Raw genomic sequence first — 19,434 nt, 5'->3', positions numbered from 1 at the left:
ATTCGATTCATTAACCATAGAATGATTATTCTATATACAAGATTTATTGAAAGATTTTGCTACTTATTGATTTAGAAATATTCATACTTATGTGATTTTTGTAAAGAAAGAATTCATACTTGGATCTCTCTCTCTCTCTCTCTCTCTCTCTCTCTCTCTCTCTCTCTCTCTCATATAAAGATATAACCAATTTCTTACAAACAAACAATTTTTTTTTGCTTTATATGTTTAAGAAAACACACTTCAAAACGTAGATATATAGATGAATTATTTTTACAGAACCTGCTTAAATGTTATAAATTTCCTTCGATGTTGATGATGAAAATAATTTTAAAAAGGAGAATGCTGTAAAAATCCATTGTAGGGACTCGAGACCTTAGGCTGCCGTTTGGGACACCTCGTTAATGGTGATAATTTCTTGGGACTCTGAGCAAATTAAACAAGAGGTCTAGAGGCCATACCGTTCACCTGACCAATAATTTCCAAAAATGCTGAAATCAGCTTTACCGAATCAAGCACTAAATATCTGGTCAATTTAGTAGAGTGGATATTATGACGCTTCATAATATTATATAAATAGTGCCTGTTTGGAAAATTGACACTCCCGAGAAAAGAATTGTCAACCGACGCGAGGGAAATTTGATTTTTCTGGGGTAATAAAATTAATCTTCATATTTCCCAAACATTTATGCAATAAAAGTCTGATTATACCGAACAGCATATTATTACACAAAATACGTCGATTTCTAATTTTCTAACAACTTTGCGACTTGTCGAAAGCAGTAACGTCGTGATTGTTTGTTTGTTTGTTGTGTTGTTTTTTTCTGTAATTGTCTCTCTTTTCTTTCATAGATTTGAATCAAATAATTATAGTAAAATTGTTTTTTTGTGACACAAAGTGAATTCTAATGATTAAATATTTATGATTTGATCATATTTGTCAACATCGTATGCTCTTATTGGCTTTTTGATACATTTGGAATGAAAAATCCCGAGACTTCCGAAGATTTGAGACACGATATTTCTTCCCCGGGAGACACGACGTTTTGATCGCCAGGTCTCGTGACTCTCTAGACCAACCAGGTGACGCATTATATAGAATAATCATAATGAGGTATAATAAAACGGATTATAAACTGCGACTGAACCATTTAACATGAAAGAATAATAATACAAATGTAGCATTGAATTTCTTGTGAAGAATATTCATTACGGATTTTTCACATACATGTATATTCATATACTGATTGTCTAAACCACCCAGAGACTCCAGAATTAGTTTGTGGCTGATGGTTGGAGTAATTTAAAATCCAATAATATAACTTCGAACCCCTCCTTGGGGCCCATTAATGGTCCAGAGGTCACACTTTGATGAATCTACACTTTAACAGGGTGATTGTTAAGTTAAATCACATATTGTAGCATTTTAGTTCCCATGAAGACATTGAACGATTTTTTATAACACATTAAACATAACTTTAAACTGCTACTGGAGTTCAATAATTGTTATGGGTCACAGTTTAAATAACTGAAAACAATTCTGTGCCGGGATGCTTGCATTATATAATCAATATCACTGGTGTTCCTAATAAGAACATTTTAAATTTATTCCTATATTAAAATTCAACCCTCGAGTGTGACTTCAACCTACCCACGAGGTTCAGGATTTAAAAAACTTTAATATACACTACCTGAGAATTCTTCCACACAAGTTTCGGCTTATTTGGCTTTATGGTGTTTAAGAAAACCTTTTTTAAATACCAACTTTCAATTACTTTTGAGTACACGTATCTCCCCTTGGAAAAGGGCATGATTTTTCATTTTAACAAACTTTGACTTCACCACAAGACGATTTGTGATAAGTTTGGTTGAATTTGGCCGAGTGTTTGAAGAAAAGAAGATTAGAATGGGAAAAGTTTGTAACGACAATAGCAACGGACAATGCCTTCAATCAGAAAAAATAGCATGAGCCTTTGCTTCAGGTGAGCTAAAATCAAAACACATTAAACATACACATGTGATGTATACCTGTTCGTTAACTTTTTCTCGCTTTCAAATCTTCAGCTCTTTGTAATCAATTTGAAATTTCTGTTTTAGTAGGCAAAGGCTTCCAGCTATGCAGCGATACTTCTCTCAGTTATGTAATTCTATCTGCTCGATATATCAAGCCTCATATTGTGAGTGATTTCAATGCAGTCTGTGCACCAGCAGACAAGAAACAGTCCGTTCTTTGATGCCAGTCTGTCGTCTGCCCAGAATTATATTGTGATATCAACCACATATTCTACCACTGAAACTCTCAGCTAATGCGAAGCGTGTCTAGGGTGTAATCTGGTAAAACAGATATAAAAAAAAACCCATCGAGCTATTCTTTGATCGGACATAACAAACTACTGGAGAATAATCAAAACCTCTAGCTTCAGTAAAGGATTGAATTTAGTTTGAAATGAAACTCCTGAACAAGAACAAGCACACAAATTGAAATAATTTCCTCAAAGTTCCAGGTTCGTTTTATTAGAATTTCAATATTAATTTAATTTAAACAAAAACTTTCAAGAATTCCGTTTTTAATCGCCCACTTTTGGATCCGGATTAAAAAAAAGGACTAAGTTTTTTAATCTACAACAATTTTGCTTTCCAACTACATGGAATTACCAGTTGATTAAGTTGAAAATTTAGAGGCCCGTGGGCATATTGTACACCTGAACAACAATTATAGCAATAATAAAATCAGCTTTATATAGTCATATACAAAATATACAGACAATATAGTAGAATAGATCTGTATTTAAAAAAATCAGAATTTTTTCCAGATATTCTTCAATTAAACATTGAGCCCTTTTTGAAACACAATTATTTCATAGTCATATCACAGATTGAGCTCTGCAATTCGCAAGAAAATCTTGAAAAACAGGACCAATTTCAACTAAACTTGGCACAAAGCATCAGTGTGTAAAGGAGATTCAAATCCATTTAAGAAGATTAAAAATCATATCAAGTGCTGATTGAGCTTTGAATGAAATTACGACTTCCAAAAGAACCTCTTTTATTTTTTTAGTTTCGGTTCAGTGCGGTAAAGGTATTTTTTGGCTGGATATATTGTCAAATATACGAACAAAACAAAGACAAATCGCAATAAATTAAATTCACTTAATTACTATTATTAAGTGTTTTCATGAAGGCTTAATTTCATGAAGTAATGCAACATGAAAACTCTTCCAAATCAAATGATGCACCCCAAAATATTGGATCAGAAATGATAAAAGGCACTTAATTCGATACTGGAAAACGAATTTGAATTTAGGAAAATGGAGAGGGATGTTGAAATTACTGTCTCCTTAATTAATCCTTCATATTTTCGGAAGTGTTATACAACAATTTAAAAGGACAAAGAAAAAAAAATAGAAACAACAAATAAAAACATTTGGAATTCCGATCATAATAGTCGCATGCACAACGAAACCGAATACTGATTCGTTACCGGTATCAAGACTGTAGCATGAACGGGGTTTATCACGCTAAAACTGACCGACTCAAAGTCTTCATTTACGATGTCAAAGAATTTATTTTGTTTCAAATTACTAGCTCCCAAGAAATCGGACGCAATTTTACCAATAAAGATTCTGCATGATTTTTATACATGTATTCAATTATAAAATGTTGTCCATGTGCAAGTGACCTTGAGTGTACTTATATGCATGTATATTTAGGCAATAAGGAATCAGTCTTTGAGTATTATGAGGTGATAATTTTGGTTGGGGAGTGATCAAATCCTGCATAGGCGTCGGAACCGGGAGGGGGGCTAGGGGGGGGGGGGGGGGATTAGCATTGAGAAAGTTGGAGAAATAGGCATCCCCACACGGATTAGGAATTTCATGATTTGGGGGGAAACAATTTTGGTAGGTAAAAAAAAATTGTGGATAGGTATACTCCCCCCCCCCCCTACGGATTAGGATTTTTCAATAATTTTTTTTTGCAATATTTCTGAGAATTAGTCTAGCCCCCCCCCCCCCCTCACTTTCAATTTGCTTCCGACGCCAGTGTCCTGTATAACCTGAAAGACTTTATGATAGATTCGACTGATCGAAATTAAAACCTCATAATATTCAAAGAATGATTCCTTATTACTTATATTTATATAGTTTTCAGCAATTATACAATTAAAAATATTAGAATTTTAGTTATGCAAACCCCGCTTGCGCCCCAACATTACGTCATTTGAATTTATTGGACTGTATAGTACAAAATCGATCCGATTGAATTGAATTAAACATATTTTATTGATTAAATCAAATGAATTAGACACAAGTTCTAAATAACTTAGATAGTCTTCTCCTAATAATGAAATGTTATAAATATTGCCAGTAATAACGTTAGATATGAATACACATAAATATACATTAATAAACAATCTACTACATATATAATATCGACATATAAATTCAGACCTATTTTTGAAAAGCGACCACATTCACTCAAAAACTTTTGTACCGTCTTGAAAATTTCAGTGTTTTGTGTATTTGTGTGTTATCGATCCGTAGTGTTATCACAGACAAAGACACTGAAAAATGTAAATATTTATTGATTTTTTCAAAATAGTAATTTATATCTGTAAACACGTCATTGAACTCTAGTTCGAGATTTTGTTGCAATGTTATGATCTCTTTCTAGATCTTTGGACTAAAATTATCTTGATTACTTGTACACTACAGTTTATGAAATGAAACACATTAAGTCAACTTTTCTTCGAATATGTTTAAGAAACTAAGCCCATCTTCATTCCCTTTGCAAAGCAATTGAAATAAATTAAATTTTTTTTTAATGAGAGCTATGAAAAAATATAGTATATCGTAAGCTCTATATAAAGCCCCATTTTAGGATAAGCATATAGGCCAAAGCCATTCAGTGAAAAAAAAAATATTCAGAACTAGGAATATGAATTGCAAAATTAAATTAATAGCATATTTAATGAATATTTTCTTTTGTTTTAAGGTTGATGAAGAGTAGAGAAAATACGAACGAAGATGCAACACAGGTATCATAACTTTGCAAAAAAAATAATTTTTTATATTTTAAACAATCTATGATTTTCAGCATTTGTTGCTATCTCCATTCATTTGAAATAACATAATAAGGAAAAACCAACGTACATTTACTAAAACATTAGTAAACAAGAGATGTTTGTGAAACACTTATGCCCCTCTCCCTTGGAAACATCCACAAAGAAAATGAACGTAAACTGCAAATATTTGGAATTTTTCTAAGTCCAAGGGGTATAACTCTGTCGAAATTTGCTCTATCATACCCAAAATCAAATTGGCCTCGATATTATTAAGATAAACCTGTATACTAAATTTCATATAAATATGTGCACCCTCTGCGAAGAAAATGAGTGGAAACTGCAAATAACTGGAAGTTTTCTACTTCCAAGAGCCATAACCCTGTCGAAATTTGCTCGATCGTACCCAATATCAAACTTGACCTAGATAATATAATGATAAACCTGTATACCAAATTTCATATCAATATGAGCACCCTCTGCGAAGAAAATGAGTGGAAACTGCAAATAACTGGAAGTTTTCTACGTCCAAGAGCCATAACCCTGTCGAAATTTGTTCGATCGTACCCAATATCAAACTCGACCTAGATATCATCATGATAAACCTGTATACCAAATTTCATTTTATTTTGTTTATCCCCTGCGAAGAATATTAGTGGAAACTGCAAATAACTGGAATTTTTCTACGTCCAAGGGCCATTAATCTGTCGAAAATGGCTAGATCTTACCAAATATCGCACCTGACCTAAATATTATCAAGATAATCCTGTATACCAAATTTCATTTCAATATGTTTACCCTCTGCGAAGAAAATGAGCAGAAACTGCAAATAATTTGAATTTTTCTACGTCCAAGAGCCATAACCCTGTCGAAAATGGCTTGATCTTATCCAGTTTTAAACTTGACCTAGATAATATCATGATAAACCTGTATACCAAATTTTATATCAAAATGTGCACCCTCTGCGAAGAAAATGAGTGGAAACTGCAAATAACTGGAAGTTTTCTACGTCCAAGAGCCATAACCCTGTCAAAATTTGTTCGATCGTACCCAATATCAAACTCGACCTAGATATCATCATGATAAACCTGTACACCAAATTTCATTTCATTATGTTTATCCCCTGCGAAGCATTTTAGTGGAAACTGCAAATAACTGGTATTTTTCTACGTCCAAGGGCCATTAATCTGTACATATTGGCTCTATTATACCCAATATCGAACTTGACCTAGATTTTATCATGATAAACCTGTATACCAAATTAAATTTCAATATGTTCATCCTCTGCGAAGAAAATGAGCAGAAACTGCAAATAACTGGAATTTTTCTACGTCCAAGAGACATAACTCTGTCGGAAATGGCTCAATCGTACTCAATATCAAACTTGACCTAGATAATATCATGATAACACTGTTATACCAAATTTCAGTTCAATATGTTCATCCTCTGCGAAGGAAATGAGCGGAAACTGCAAATAACTGGAATTTTTCAACGTCCTAGGGCTATAAATCTGCCGAAAATGTCTCGATCGTACCTCATATCGAACTTGACCTACATATTAGCATGATAATCCTGTATACCAAATTAAATTTCAATATGTTCATCCTCTGCGAAGAAAATGAGCGGAAACTGCAAATAACTGAAAGTTCTCTACGTGTAAGGGCCATAAATCTGTCGAAAATTACTCGATCGTACCCCATATCGAACTTGACCTAGATATAATATTGATAAACCTGTATACCAAATTCATTTCAATATTTCCATCCTCTGCGAAGAAAATGAGCGGAAACTGCAAATAACTGGAATTTTTCTACGCCTTAGGGCCATAACTCTGTCGAAATGGCTAGATCGTACCCAATATCGAACTTGACTTAGATAATATCATGATAAACCTGTATACCAAATTTTTTTTTCAATATTTCCATCCTCTGTGAAGAAAATGAACGGAAACTGTTGGTGGACCGACCGACCGACCGACCGACCGACAGACAGCAGCAATGCAATATGCCCTCCTTTCTTCGAAGTGGGGCATAAATATGAATGAAGATCGGAATAAAATAAAGATGACTCCTTCAAAAGCAATTAATTAAAAGTTAATAATTATAATACTAAGTATCCACATGGTTAGTCTCGGTTAGCAACTACACCTTGAGAGTTAGGAGGCATACTATTGAACGCCAGAGCTGCTTTACGTGGTTAATTTAACTCGATTACCAATCAATTCCCAAGGATGAATTACAGTATAATTTTTTGATCGTCTACATACCCTCACACAAAAACATAACAAAACCAAGAACAACAAGATGCATATGGGCCACATCGCTCACCCAAGCAACAATAAGTATCTTTTAAAATCAGCTTAACGGAGTCTTAATACAAACTATCTGGACAATTAAGTATAATAGATCCAGTAGGATTAAAAGTCCATTTTTACCCTGGATATTTTTATGCTTACATTAATGTTACAGCTTTTCTAGGCAAGTGGTCTTTAGAAAAAGATACTTTAAAAATGTTCTTATGTAAATTTTTGCCCCCTTGCCCACCCCACCTTGTGACCCCATCCTACCCCTGGGGTCATTGATTTGAACAAACTTGAATCTTCCCTACCTGAGGATGCTTCCACACAAGTTTCAGCTTTCCTGGCTGATTAGTTTCTGAGAAGAAGATTTTGAAAGATTTGCACAATATATTCTTATGTAAAAGTTCGACCCCCATTGTGGCCCCCACCTTACACCCAGGGACCATGATTTGAACAAACTTTCATTTACACTATCTGAAGATGCTTCCACACAAGTTTCAGCTTTCCTGGCCAAATGGATTTTGAGAAGAAGATTTGAAAACATTTACACTATATATTCTATGTGCAAGAGCCCCCCCCCCCAATTGTGGCTCCACCCTACCCCTGGGGGTTATGATTTTCCAAAATTTGTATCTACACTACATATGGATGTTTCAACACAAGTTTAGCTTTCCTGGCTTATTGGTTTCTGAGAAGAAGATTTTTTTAAAATCTACACTACAGGGTGATGCTTTCACACAAGTTACAGCTTTTCTGGCCAACTGGTTTTGGAGAAGAAATTTTTTGAAAAATATCAACAAATTTTCAATATATCCTAATTATCTCCCCTTGAAATAGAGTGTGGCACTTCATTTTAACAAACTTGAATCCCTTTTACCTAATGATGACTTGTGCCAAGTTTGATTGAAATTGTCCCAATGGTTCTGGTGAAGAAGTCAAAAATGTAAAAAGTTTACAGACAGACGGACGGACAAACAGACGCCGGACAAAAAGTGATCAGAAAAGCTCACCTGAGTTTTCAGCTCACGTGAGCTAAAAAAAAACCCAAAAACAAACACAACTTTAAAAATCGAAATATTTCACTGACACTTCACAACATAAAGATGACTATTCAACATATGAGTTCCGTTGGACGGAGTAAGAGTTTTGAATAAAGAACAAGGAGATGGTCCGCCAGTATTATACCTGTACAAAAACGACAAGCAATCGTCAACTTCAAAACAAGCCACAGCACACTCTTCCTTGTTACCTACGCTCACACTTCCAATAAGATTGTCTGGATCATTGAACATTTCGTTTTCTTTCACACGAATGAAAGATCCACTTCTCTTTTGTGGAGAAGACCCCAACTCTGCTCGATTGCATTGTGCGGTTAAAGTATTAGTCTCCGCCGTCACTGCCATGGTCGTAAACTGGGTGGATTGTGTTTCCGTTGTCAAAACCGTCTGTGTTGTAAATGATGTACTCGTTACACTTGCTGTCATCTCTGTGGATATCTGATTGGCTGTTTGCGATGTCTGTGATGTCATCTCTGTCGATATCTGATTGGTTGTTTGTGACATTGGTGTTGTTATTTCTGTCGAGATTTGACTGGTTGTTTGTGTCGACTGTAATGTCATCTCGGTTGAAATGGGATTGGTTGTTTGTGTCGACTGTGATGTCATCTCTGTTGAAATGGGATTGGTTGTTTGTGTCGACTGTGATGTCATCTCTGTTGAAATGGGATTGGTTGTTTGTGTCGACTGTAATGTCATCTCTGTTGAAATGGGATTGGTTGTTTGTGTCGACTGTAATGTCATCTCTGTTGAAATGGGATTGGTTGTTTGTGTCGACTGTGATGTCATCTCTGTTGAAATGGGATTGGTTGTTTGTGTCGACTGTAATGCCATCTCTGTTGAAATGGGATTGGTTGTTTGTGTCGACTGTGATGTCATCTCTGTTGAAATGGGATTGGTTGTTTGTGTCGACTGTGATGTCATCTCTGTTGAAATGGGATTGGTTGTTTGTGTCGACTGTGATGTCATCTCTGTTGAAATGGGACTGGTTGCTTGCGGAGTAGTTTGAAACTGAGTGGTGAGAAATGGACATCCAGTTGAGGAAGTGGTAGGTAGACCTTAAAAGAGTTCATGTCAAAATAAGTTTTATTTCTTATTCATTTTCAAACGTTTTTCTCTTTTTAAAGAAGGATTTTCTTTATGAATTTTTTAATTGCATTACACATTTTGGTTTAGATAGCCTAAATTTCTGCAATTGTTTACAATTTGTCTTGAAGTTGGCTTAATTTTTCTTCTTCTCTATCCTCTGTTACGTTACCGTGGTTATAATGGCGGCGGTGCAACAAAGAAAAAAATAAGGGATCATACTTCTGATTATCATTCAATGTAAATAAAATCGATTACTGTTGGTTGCCACCGAAGTTTGGTTGGTATCTACAGAGAATCGAATCCACCACCTTATTCTCATTTTTGCTATTTCGGGCTGGTTTATCGAAAATGAAAGTAGGTTTTTAATTTATTTCTCAATAATTACTTATAAGTTGAAATTCAATTATAGCTAGCGGATATCAACTCACACGTGATGAAATAGTAAAGGAGTAAACAGTTACTCTGGTGCAGGCATTTCGTAGTTTATTGGCAAAATGTCTTAATTTATAAGTATAGATATTCACTATCTATTGATTTCATAATGGTCAATAATCAAAGTTAAACGAAACCAACATTGTATTGATGTTATTTTTCATTATGAGTTTCAACTCTCTTTGAGGTTGATAATGTTCCATTACTGCAAATTTGTGATAATATAGAACCCAAAGGCTAAACTTCAAGTGATAAATTTAAATGACCCCTGCCGTAAATAAGAATGAATATGGTTAAACATGTGTTACTTGTACCCCATTTCAAAGATATCAGACTCTGAAATTACTGAATTTTGTTTATTTTATGCTATGGTATGATTTGATAGGAAAAATGAGAGTCTATGAGATTGTATGGTTTGGTACAGATTCTGATGTATGATATTCTAATGCTATGGTATGAGATTTAAAATGCAATATTATCCTATAGTGTAAGTTGTAAATAGTATGCTTAAACTAACAATAATATTGGTGATCTGGCTGGGACTATCAAGAATATAACATATGTTTGAGTGAACATTGTTAATCTAATTTGACAATAAATGCTATTATTTACATTAATGCTGCATGAATTATTTTATGTGAATTTTTATGGGTTTTTGGGAGTTGATTTTAATCAACTCTCCTATGCAGTTACTCTGGCAAACCGAAAGTGAAAGAGTGTTTGAACCTAAGCACAAATCACCGCTGACAAGACTTAGTTCTTGAAAATAATAGAAAAATTCAAAGTAATGTATGCTGAAGCATTGTTTTTCAAGGAAACCTATCAATAAACACTTTGAAAATAGTCAGATTTTATATAATATGAACAACTGAGAAATGTTTATAGTCTCATGTATTCCTACGCCAGAGTTTAATATAGCCTCGTTCAACGAAACGCTCGGCTGTCTCCGTAAATCTCCGGCAAGCAGAAAGGCTCTCTTGCTTGATATCAATAGTGCTTGGTTCCATAAAACTTTTAGAATTGCTTCGATTACTTATACACAGTTTGAAATCTATCTTTAAATATTACACAACATGGTTCATATGGGGTTTCTCGGAATTCTTGTCGGAAAAGTCTAAATTTCATATAATAAAAAAGTGCGTAATTCAAATACAGACTAGAAACTAATTGCCATGCAAGATAAGTTGATTTTAAGATAAATGATAATCGTTAAAATCAACTCCCGTCAGTACTTCAGTACTTCGATTTTTAAGTGAAACGGGAACAAGAGGCCCATGGGCCACATCGCTCACCTGAGGAACAATAGGTATGATAAAATCAGCTTAATGGAGTCATAATACAAACTGTCTGGACAATGTACAATAATACATGTAGATCCTGTATGAATAAAATCCATTTTCCCCTGGATATTCTTATGTTTATAATCATTAGTCCCCTTTCTGACGGGATGATTTTATAGTCATATCATATGTTGAGTATTGCAGTTCTCAAAAAGATCCTTAACAATAGTTTATATATTAGAATTGTCCTGGGGCCAAAGTCTTAATAATTATAAAGAATCATCTGGCTGATTAGTTTCTGAGAAAATTTTTAAAGATTTACCCTATATATTCCTTTGTTAAACTTTGACCCCCCATTGTGGCCCCGCCCTACCCCTGAGGATCATGATTTTCACAACCTTGAATCTACACAACCTGAGGATGCTTTCACACAAGTTTCAGCTTTCCTGGCTGATTAGTTTTTGAGAAGAAGATTTTTAAATATTTACTCTGTTTATTCCTATGTAAAACATCGACCTCCCATTGTGACCCAAACCTATCCCCAGGGGTCGTGAATTTTACAAATTTGAATCTACACTACTTGAGGATGCTTCCACACAAGTTCCAGCTTTCCTGGCTAATTAGTTTCTGAGAAGAAGATTTTTAAAGATTTACTCTATATAATAATATGTTAAACTTCGATCCCCCATTGTGGCCCCAACCTACCCCCAGGGGTTATTATTTTCACAACTTTGAATCTACACTACCTGAGGATGCTTCCACACAAGTTTCAGCTTTGCCGCCTGATTAGTTTCTGAGAAGAAGATTTTTAAAGATTTACTCTATATATTCATATGTTAAACTTCGATCCCCCATTGTGGCCCCACCCTATCCCCGGGGGTCATGATTTTCACAACTTTGAATTTATACTACCTGAGGATGCATCCACACAAGTGTCAGCAATCCTGGCTGATTTGTTTCTGAGAAGCAGATTTTTAAAGATATACTGTATATATTCCTATGTAAAACTTCGATCTCCCATTGTGGCCCCACCCTACCCCAGGGGGTCATGATTTTCATAACTATGAATCTACACTACCTGAGGATGCATCCACACAAGTGTCAGCTTTCCTGGCTGATTAGTTTTTGAGAAGAAGATTTTTAAATATTTACTCTGTTTATTCCTATGTAAAACATCGACCTCCCATTGTGACCCAAACCTATCCCCAGGGGTCGTGAATTTTACAAATTTGAATCTACACTACTTGAGGATGCTTCCACACAAGTTCCAGCTTTCCTGGCTAATTAGTTTCTGAGAAGAAGATTTTTAAAGATTTACTATATATAATAATATGTTAAACTTCGATCCCCCAATGTGGCCCCAACCTACCCCCAGGGGTTATTATTTTCACAACTTTGAATCTACACTACCTGAGGATGCTTCCACACAAGTTTCAGCTTTGCCGCCTGATTAGTTTCTGAGAAGAAGATTTTTAAAGATTTACTCTATATATTCATATGTTAAACTTCGATCCCCCATTGTGGCCCCACCCTACCCCCGGGGGTCATGATTTTCACAACTTTGAATTTATACTACCTGAGGATGCATCCACACAAGTGTCAGCAATCCTGGCTGATTTGTTTCTGAGAAGCAGATTTTTAAAGATATACTGTATATATTCCTATGTAAAACTTCGATCTCCCATTGTGGCCCCACCCTACTCCAGGGGGTCATGATTTTCATAACTATGAATCTACACTACCTGAGGATGCATCCACACAAGTGTCAGCTTTCCTGGCTGATTAGTTTCTGAGAAGAAGATTTTTAAAGATATACTGTATATATTCCTATGTAAAACTTCGACCCCCCCCCCCATTGTGGCCCCACCCTCAGGTGAGCTAAAAAGATTAAGTTTACAATACAATAAGAAGAACAGACTTTGAACATTTTCTTAATAAATATTGACAAATTTTTTACTTTTTTAATCTTTAGTTTTTAAGATCTGTATACAAACATAGAATTGTGAGCAAATCTTTGTATCTTGCTTATAATTCGAAGCTTAACACTCAAATATGGTTAGTAAATAGAAATTGTAAACAATTAAACACAAGAAACATGCACTATAACAAATAAAGAACACAATTTATTTTTTCGAAATGAATCATATATATATATATATATATATACATGTATATACCTACATATTTCCGTCAGCGATATCAAACTCTATTTAAACTGAATAAACTCGAGAAAATGTCGAGCATCTCAACAAAATCTATTGCATTAATCTACCATTACGCAAAAGAAAATGCCGAATTACCGATAGAAGGAATTGTATTTCAGTACCCCTACATCAGATTTTGCTTAATTTGCGCAGGTAAACAGTTAACTGTTTGATTTACCGAAGTATCTGTTTGAATTGATACGTAAAAATCACGAAATACCTGTAGACGATAGTTTCCAGGTTTAAAAGCGTAAATAATGAAAACGAAACGAAAATCCGAACAAGCTAACACCAACACCCTTGTTTGATCCTTGTTGGAACAATTAGAAAATTAATTAATAAACAATAAAAACAGAGGGAAATGCACTTTAGTACGTTGTTAATGCATCAGATTTTATCATTTTCGCAGGTAAACATTTACCGAAGTCTATGTTCCAAATACAAGGCGATTGTTTCCCAAGTTAAAAAGCAAAATGAAACGAAAAAATGAAAACAAGCTAAAACCAACATCACAAGTGAAAATGACAACGCGTTGAAATATTTAACCATAATTTACTTCACAATAATCGGTACCAATGTTATTTCCATGTTTCATAGATTATATTCGCACGTGAACTGTTGCACAACAAACTGCCAGCTTCAAACAAAGAACCTCGTTTTCGAGATGCGGTAGACTGGCGATGCCTGTCACAAGACCAGTCTATCGCAATGAATTGCCAGTCTACGATATATGGAATAACGAGCCATTCTTTATAAGTATTTTCGCAATTATCTCAAATTTGGAACAGAAATCGCCTATAATTTTTGCAATTTATATTTTCCTTTCCCTAAGGATGATTTATGCTAAATTACGTTAAGATTAACTCGGTAGTTCTTGAGAAGAAGATTTTTAAAAATGCACCCCCCTTTTTCTACAGTTTCAAAGTTTTCTCCGCTTTGAATACAGATTGGACTTTTATTTCTGCAATTTATATTCGCCCTCCCATAAGGATGCTTTGTGCCAAATTTGGTTGAAATTGGATAAGCGGTTTTAGAGAAGAAGTTCAAAATGTAAAAAGTTTACAGACGGACAGACGGACAGACGGACAGACAGACGGACAGACGGACGGACAGACGGACGACGGACAAAATGTGATCAGAATAGCTCACTTGAGCTTTCAGCTCAGGTGAGCTAAAAATGACTGCAATCAAGGTTTTTTTGAGCTTAAGATTTGATAAATTGATTATTCAAATGATTAATCCTAACAATAGAGTAAACTTTTCATAACTTTAGTTTAATCATTAATTTTAAATGCTTCCCTTGTATACTCATAGTTCGTAGTAGGGGAAAATTATAAACATCAATGCAAGTATAATTCATGAAAAATGTAGAGTCTACTCGTTTATCGCCAATAAGCAACACTTGTTATATAGTGACTTGTATCAGGGACTCATTTGTTATACGTCATTGGACACACTCTAGTTTTTTTAATGAGTATCTCATCTAAAAATGGGAGACATGTTTGTACATGTATTTGCATTAGAAACTTAAACATTTTTGTTTTTCTCTTTTTTTAGGGTAAATAAGCTGTTTTAGCTCTGTCGGGTACAAAGCCTACTCACCTGATACCGATGGTGGCGATTTGCATTGATTTTCGATCGAACCGACGTCACTTCCAGTATTTGTAGTTACAGAGTACATGGTAATGCAAGTGACCATCATAGATAGCGCCATGCTGTTGTCATGCTTCGCTCCGATCCGAAGAATTCCGGGCAAGCCCAATTTGACATTAGAACCATATGAATCGGATGTCTTTGTGAGATTAATTAGACCGGCGGCGGTGCTTACAATGAATTTCATCTCAGAGGATGACTGACTTCGCCCTGCCTGTATCATGACCCACTGCCCTTGGAGCGATGGTACGGAGTGGGAAGGAGCGAGGGCTCCAGGGTCTGGTAACAATTCCATTGTCAACGTTGTACCGTCAATACACACACTGACGTCCGTGATGGTACCAGGTGAAGTCATGGATTTGAAATGGAATATACAACCCGTAGAACCAGAAATATGAACGGACATCGCAAAAGAAAAGTCTTTGAAATCATGGTATTCGCCAATGTTTATCTCTATGAAGGGAAAACTGTAGGCGTCTAACTTTAACGGGATTCCGGAAAACGAAGGATGGTTACCATCGAAGTGAAATCCACATTGAGTGTAGTTTCCTGGTGTAGAGGATGTTATCTCGTAATTGAAAGTCGAGTCAGTAAGCGGCCAGATATATTTTGCACTACTGTAGCTGGACGTTGGATGTACTGAAACAAAGGCATGGACAATTTAACTCACTTCCAAAGCAATAAACGGTACATATTACACATGAGAGAGAGAGAGAGAGAGAGAGAGATAGAGAGAGAGAGATAGACCTTTCATCAAAATCCATATGATCACCACAAGACTGGCACATTCCCTCATTTCAATGTTTAAACGCATCTGAAAGATATGTAAATCATTGTTAGAATACTTGGGGAATGAAAATGAGATAATTCTACAAAAGGCGATTCAGAAGACCAATCAGATTGTGTTACAATTTTTGTAAACTTTCTTCAGTCAATCTAATTCCAAGACAAAATACATTATTTGACATTATTACACCTATATATTTACATTCCCCGTGCATTGTTTTTGTCTGGGATAACACTACGAATCTTGTAACGTATAGTATAATCGAACAGTTCCTTAAAATTATATAAATATAAGTAATCAGGAATCTTCTTTTCAATATTTTCAGATGATTATTATAATTAGGTCTTTCCACCTTTCAGGTGAAAGACCTTTTGTATTTCTTCTGCTTTTTATTAGGTCTTTACACCACAGTGCAAAGGCCTATTGATATTGTTCTGTTTGTTTTTATTATTATTCTTCCGCCAGCGCAGTGAAATTCTTGTTTCGCGACTTATCGAAACGCTTTTATGCACGTCTTAAAGCTTTTGGAAAATGATGAGGGCATTTGACCCTGCGTCTTGAAAACACCTTACGTTTCGTCACTAGTGACGCGTGCTCGTAAAAGTTTGTTATCGCTACTCCTCGGAAGCCTTGCAACTTGGAAACCTTCACGGATGATGTCGGCCTAAAGGGTAGTTGCAGATCTCCGAAAGACAAAAGGTTTCACAGTAGCCTCTTAGAACGACTGTCTCTCAATTTTTTTAATTTTTACTAAAAATCCAAAGAATTGAGACAACTGAAGGTAGAGCCACGAACACCACTTGAGATGGCTTCGAGGACCATTTTGGCTGCAGCAAAGGTCAAGGTCAACTAGGATCGGTAAAGTGTCATATTGCAGAAATGTGTGATCTTCAGGCGCTGGCGTATCCCCTTGAAGTTGACCTTGACCTTTGACCTTGACTCTTGGCTATAAAGAACTATTTGACACGAACTCGAAGATTCTACCTTGTGCGACTAGTCCGTAAACCCCCTTTTTCACTTTTTGGGATGACCTTGACCTTCGACGTAAAAACAATTTGTGCCAAAATGTTTGGTTTAGCATGCATACTCAGATTTTGGCTCTTTCCATGATCTCGCGTCTTCTTTATTAGGTCTTTACACCACAGTGTAAAGGCATATTGATATTGTTCTGTTTGTTTTTATTCTTATTTTTCTTCCGTAAAGCAAAGTGAATTTTTGTTTCGCGACTTATCGAAACGCTTTCATTCACGTCATATACTGCTTTCTGAAAATGATGTGGGCATTTGACCCTGCGTCTCAAAAAACACCTCGCGTTTCGTTACTATTGACGTGCGCACGTAAAAGTTTGTTATCGCTACTCCTCGGAAGCCGCGACACTCGCAAGTTGGAAACCTTCGCGGATGATGTCGGCCTGAAGGGTAGGCGCAGATCTCCGAAAGACGAAGGGTTTCGCAGTCTCTGCTTACGATAACTGTCGTCCGAAATTCTTAATTTTTAGCATATAATTTAAAAAATGAAAACGACTGATCGAAGGGACACGGAACCACTTGCGAAGACTTTGTCTACCTTTCCGCATGCCGAAAAGGTCAAGGTCAAATGTCAAGGTCATTCAGAAATGGGGAACGCTGTCTTGTCGGAGAGACTCCTGGGCTTACGAAGCAGTCTGAAAGAGTGACCTTGACCTTTGACCTAGACCTTTTGACCCTGAACTACGGTAAGCGCCGAAACCTTTGAATAATCTTATCCGAGTGGCATATTTCCCCTATCCTTTCGTCCACTTTCAGTTTACACATTATTGAACCTTTTTTTTTCCTTTTTTACGAATTAAAGAAGCCTAACTTCATTCTTACAATCTTCTGCAGCATTGCTCCAAAGATCAGACTCAAAGACGAGTTTTTAACAAAGATATCAAGTTTACAGCTTTTGAGTCTCCAATGTCGTTCTGAGGCCTTCAGTGCAGACAAAAATTCCTTCTCCCGATTCCTAAGACCAACCAAATCGAAAGATGAAAGAAACGTACTTCGAAACCTACATGTATATGTTCTGTCAGTTCAACTTGAAAACAGATTTGAAAATGTCAAACAAGAAATTTTTACGGCTAAAGAACGACAATTCTAATTCTTGCATTAGAAATTTCACCATGTCCTGTCAGTCGAATGTAAATAAAAGCTTGTGCTGCATGTTTGTGTCTTGTTTTCGTTTTAATCCACAACTGGGATAACACACGAGCATAAAAACCCACAAGTATTCATTTCCCGATTTTTTACGAATTAAATATGCATTTTCTTTTCGGTCTATCTTTTTTCCTCAAATTTCACTGAAAATCGGCGTTTGCATATTTAATGTATCAGCAACCTGTTCAAGATCCACGAAGGATAACTCTTCCTTCCCAGACCCCGATTTCATTTGAATTTAGGAGAATGCGCCTCAGTTAACCCAAAGTGACATTTCAACACCTTCAAATATAGCCGCTCGCGACCAGAATTTGACCTGGCCTGTTCATTTCTTAGCTAACGCTATCCGGCCACATTGTTTACAAGCATCACTGATTTTTATTAATAAACTGATGAACAAATACTGTCCTCTCCACCAATCCACTAAGCCCCTATCTATTCTAAAGGTTTCTCAACGTTGGTATCAACTGCAGATGGACAGAAGAACGCTCCATCTCTTCTTTCTATCATCACACAACTCACCAAATTTTACCTTCTATCAAATAACAAGCAATATAGCGTAGTGGCAACACTATCGCCTACAAAGCTTAGGGTTCTCGGATCGATACCGCTGGGCGGAACCTATTTTTTTCTCTTGCTTCGGATATTGATTTTTCTCTAATTACTCAATAATTATCAACATTTTGGTTTTTATTAAAATCATTATGAAAGGTGGAAAGGCCTCCAATTGTTCCGTGAACAATTAGTCTACTAGTTGTATTTGAACACGCCCCGACCATGGTGATCATCTCATAATACACTTGTTTGATACATTGGCTGGTGGGTCGCACAAAATTGATCAACCGCAGATCAAAGATGGGTACAGTAACGCCCCGAGTACTTCCTTTTTATTGTCGACTTTGGTTCTCGAACACTCTTAAAAGAACCAAGAACTGACCTAGATACCACGTAGCTTAGTAATAATACTAGTTATAATACAATAATTGTATACTGTAGTTTTGAAGTTGGGGTTATAATTGATTATTTTTGTAAAATGAATAATATTTTAAAACATGGTATCATTTTAGGGTCCATTTTTTGTACATTAACATTTGCAAATGTGTTTCCTTATATGAACCTATAAGATAGCGAAAACGTTCAACTGGGTATATTTACACTTGCAAGAATGCTTCCTTATATGAACCTATTTAATAACGAAAATGTTCAATTCTGCGTTAACTTTTTCATAATGTCACAATGATCATCGCACGCGCTTCTCGTTTGACGGCTGCATTATTGTAAACGCAAAAACACCGTTATATCACAGAGGTTGGTACATGGAATACTAGTAATGTCATCACAAGAAAACCATTCGGATATAAAGATGAGGACCTAAAATGTTCATTTATTTTATTTGTGACCA

At 35.7% G+C, this 19,434-nt stretch overlaps 1 protein-coding gene across 1 annotated transcript; it reads right to left on the bottom strand.

Moving 5' to 3' along the window:
- Positions 1-8,437: 8,437 nt before the first annotated feature.
- On the bottom strand, positions 8,438-15,885 carry LOC128191662 (uncharacterized). Its single transcript, XM_052863845.1, has 4 exons — positions 15,819-15,885; positions 15,021-15,710; positions 9,282-9,471; positions 8,438-8,948 (listed from the first exon to the last, which is right to left on the bottom strand). Exons 1-4 carry the CDS (start codon positions 15,883-15,885, stop codon positions 8,438-8,440), a joined length of 1,458 nt encoding a protein of 485 aa, XP_052719805.1.
- Between the last annotated feature and the right edge of the window lie 3,549 nt (positions 15,886-19,434).

The sequence above is a fragment of the Crassostrea angulata genome, chromosome 7 (genome assembly GCF_025612915.1).
Source record: "Crassostrea angulata isolate pt1a10 chromosome 7, ASM2561291v2, whole genome shotgun sequence".
Classification (NCBI taxonomy): Eukaryota; Metazoa; Mollusca; class Bivalvia; order Ostreida; family Ostreidae; genus Magallana; species Magallana angulata.
The sequence above is the reverse complement of the archived record's forward strand: the minus strand, read 5'-3'. Positions and strand labels throughout refer to the sequence as shown.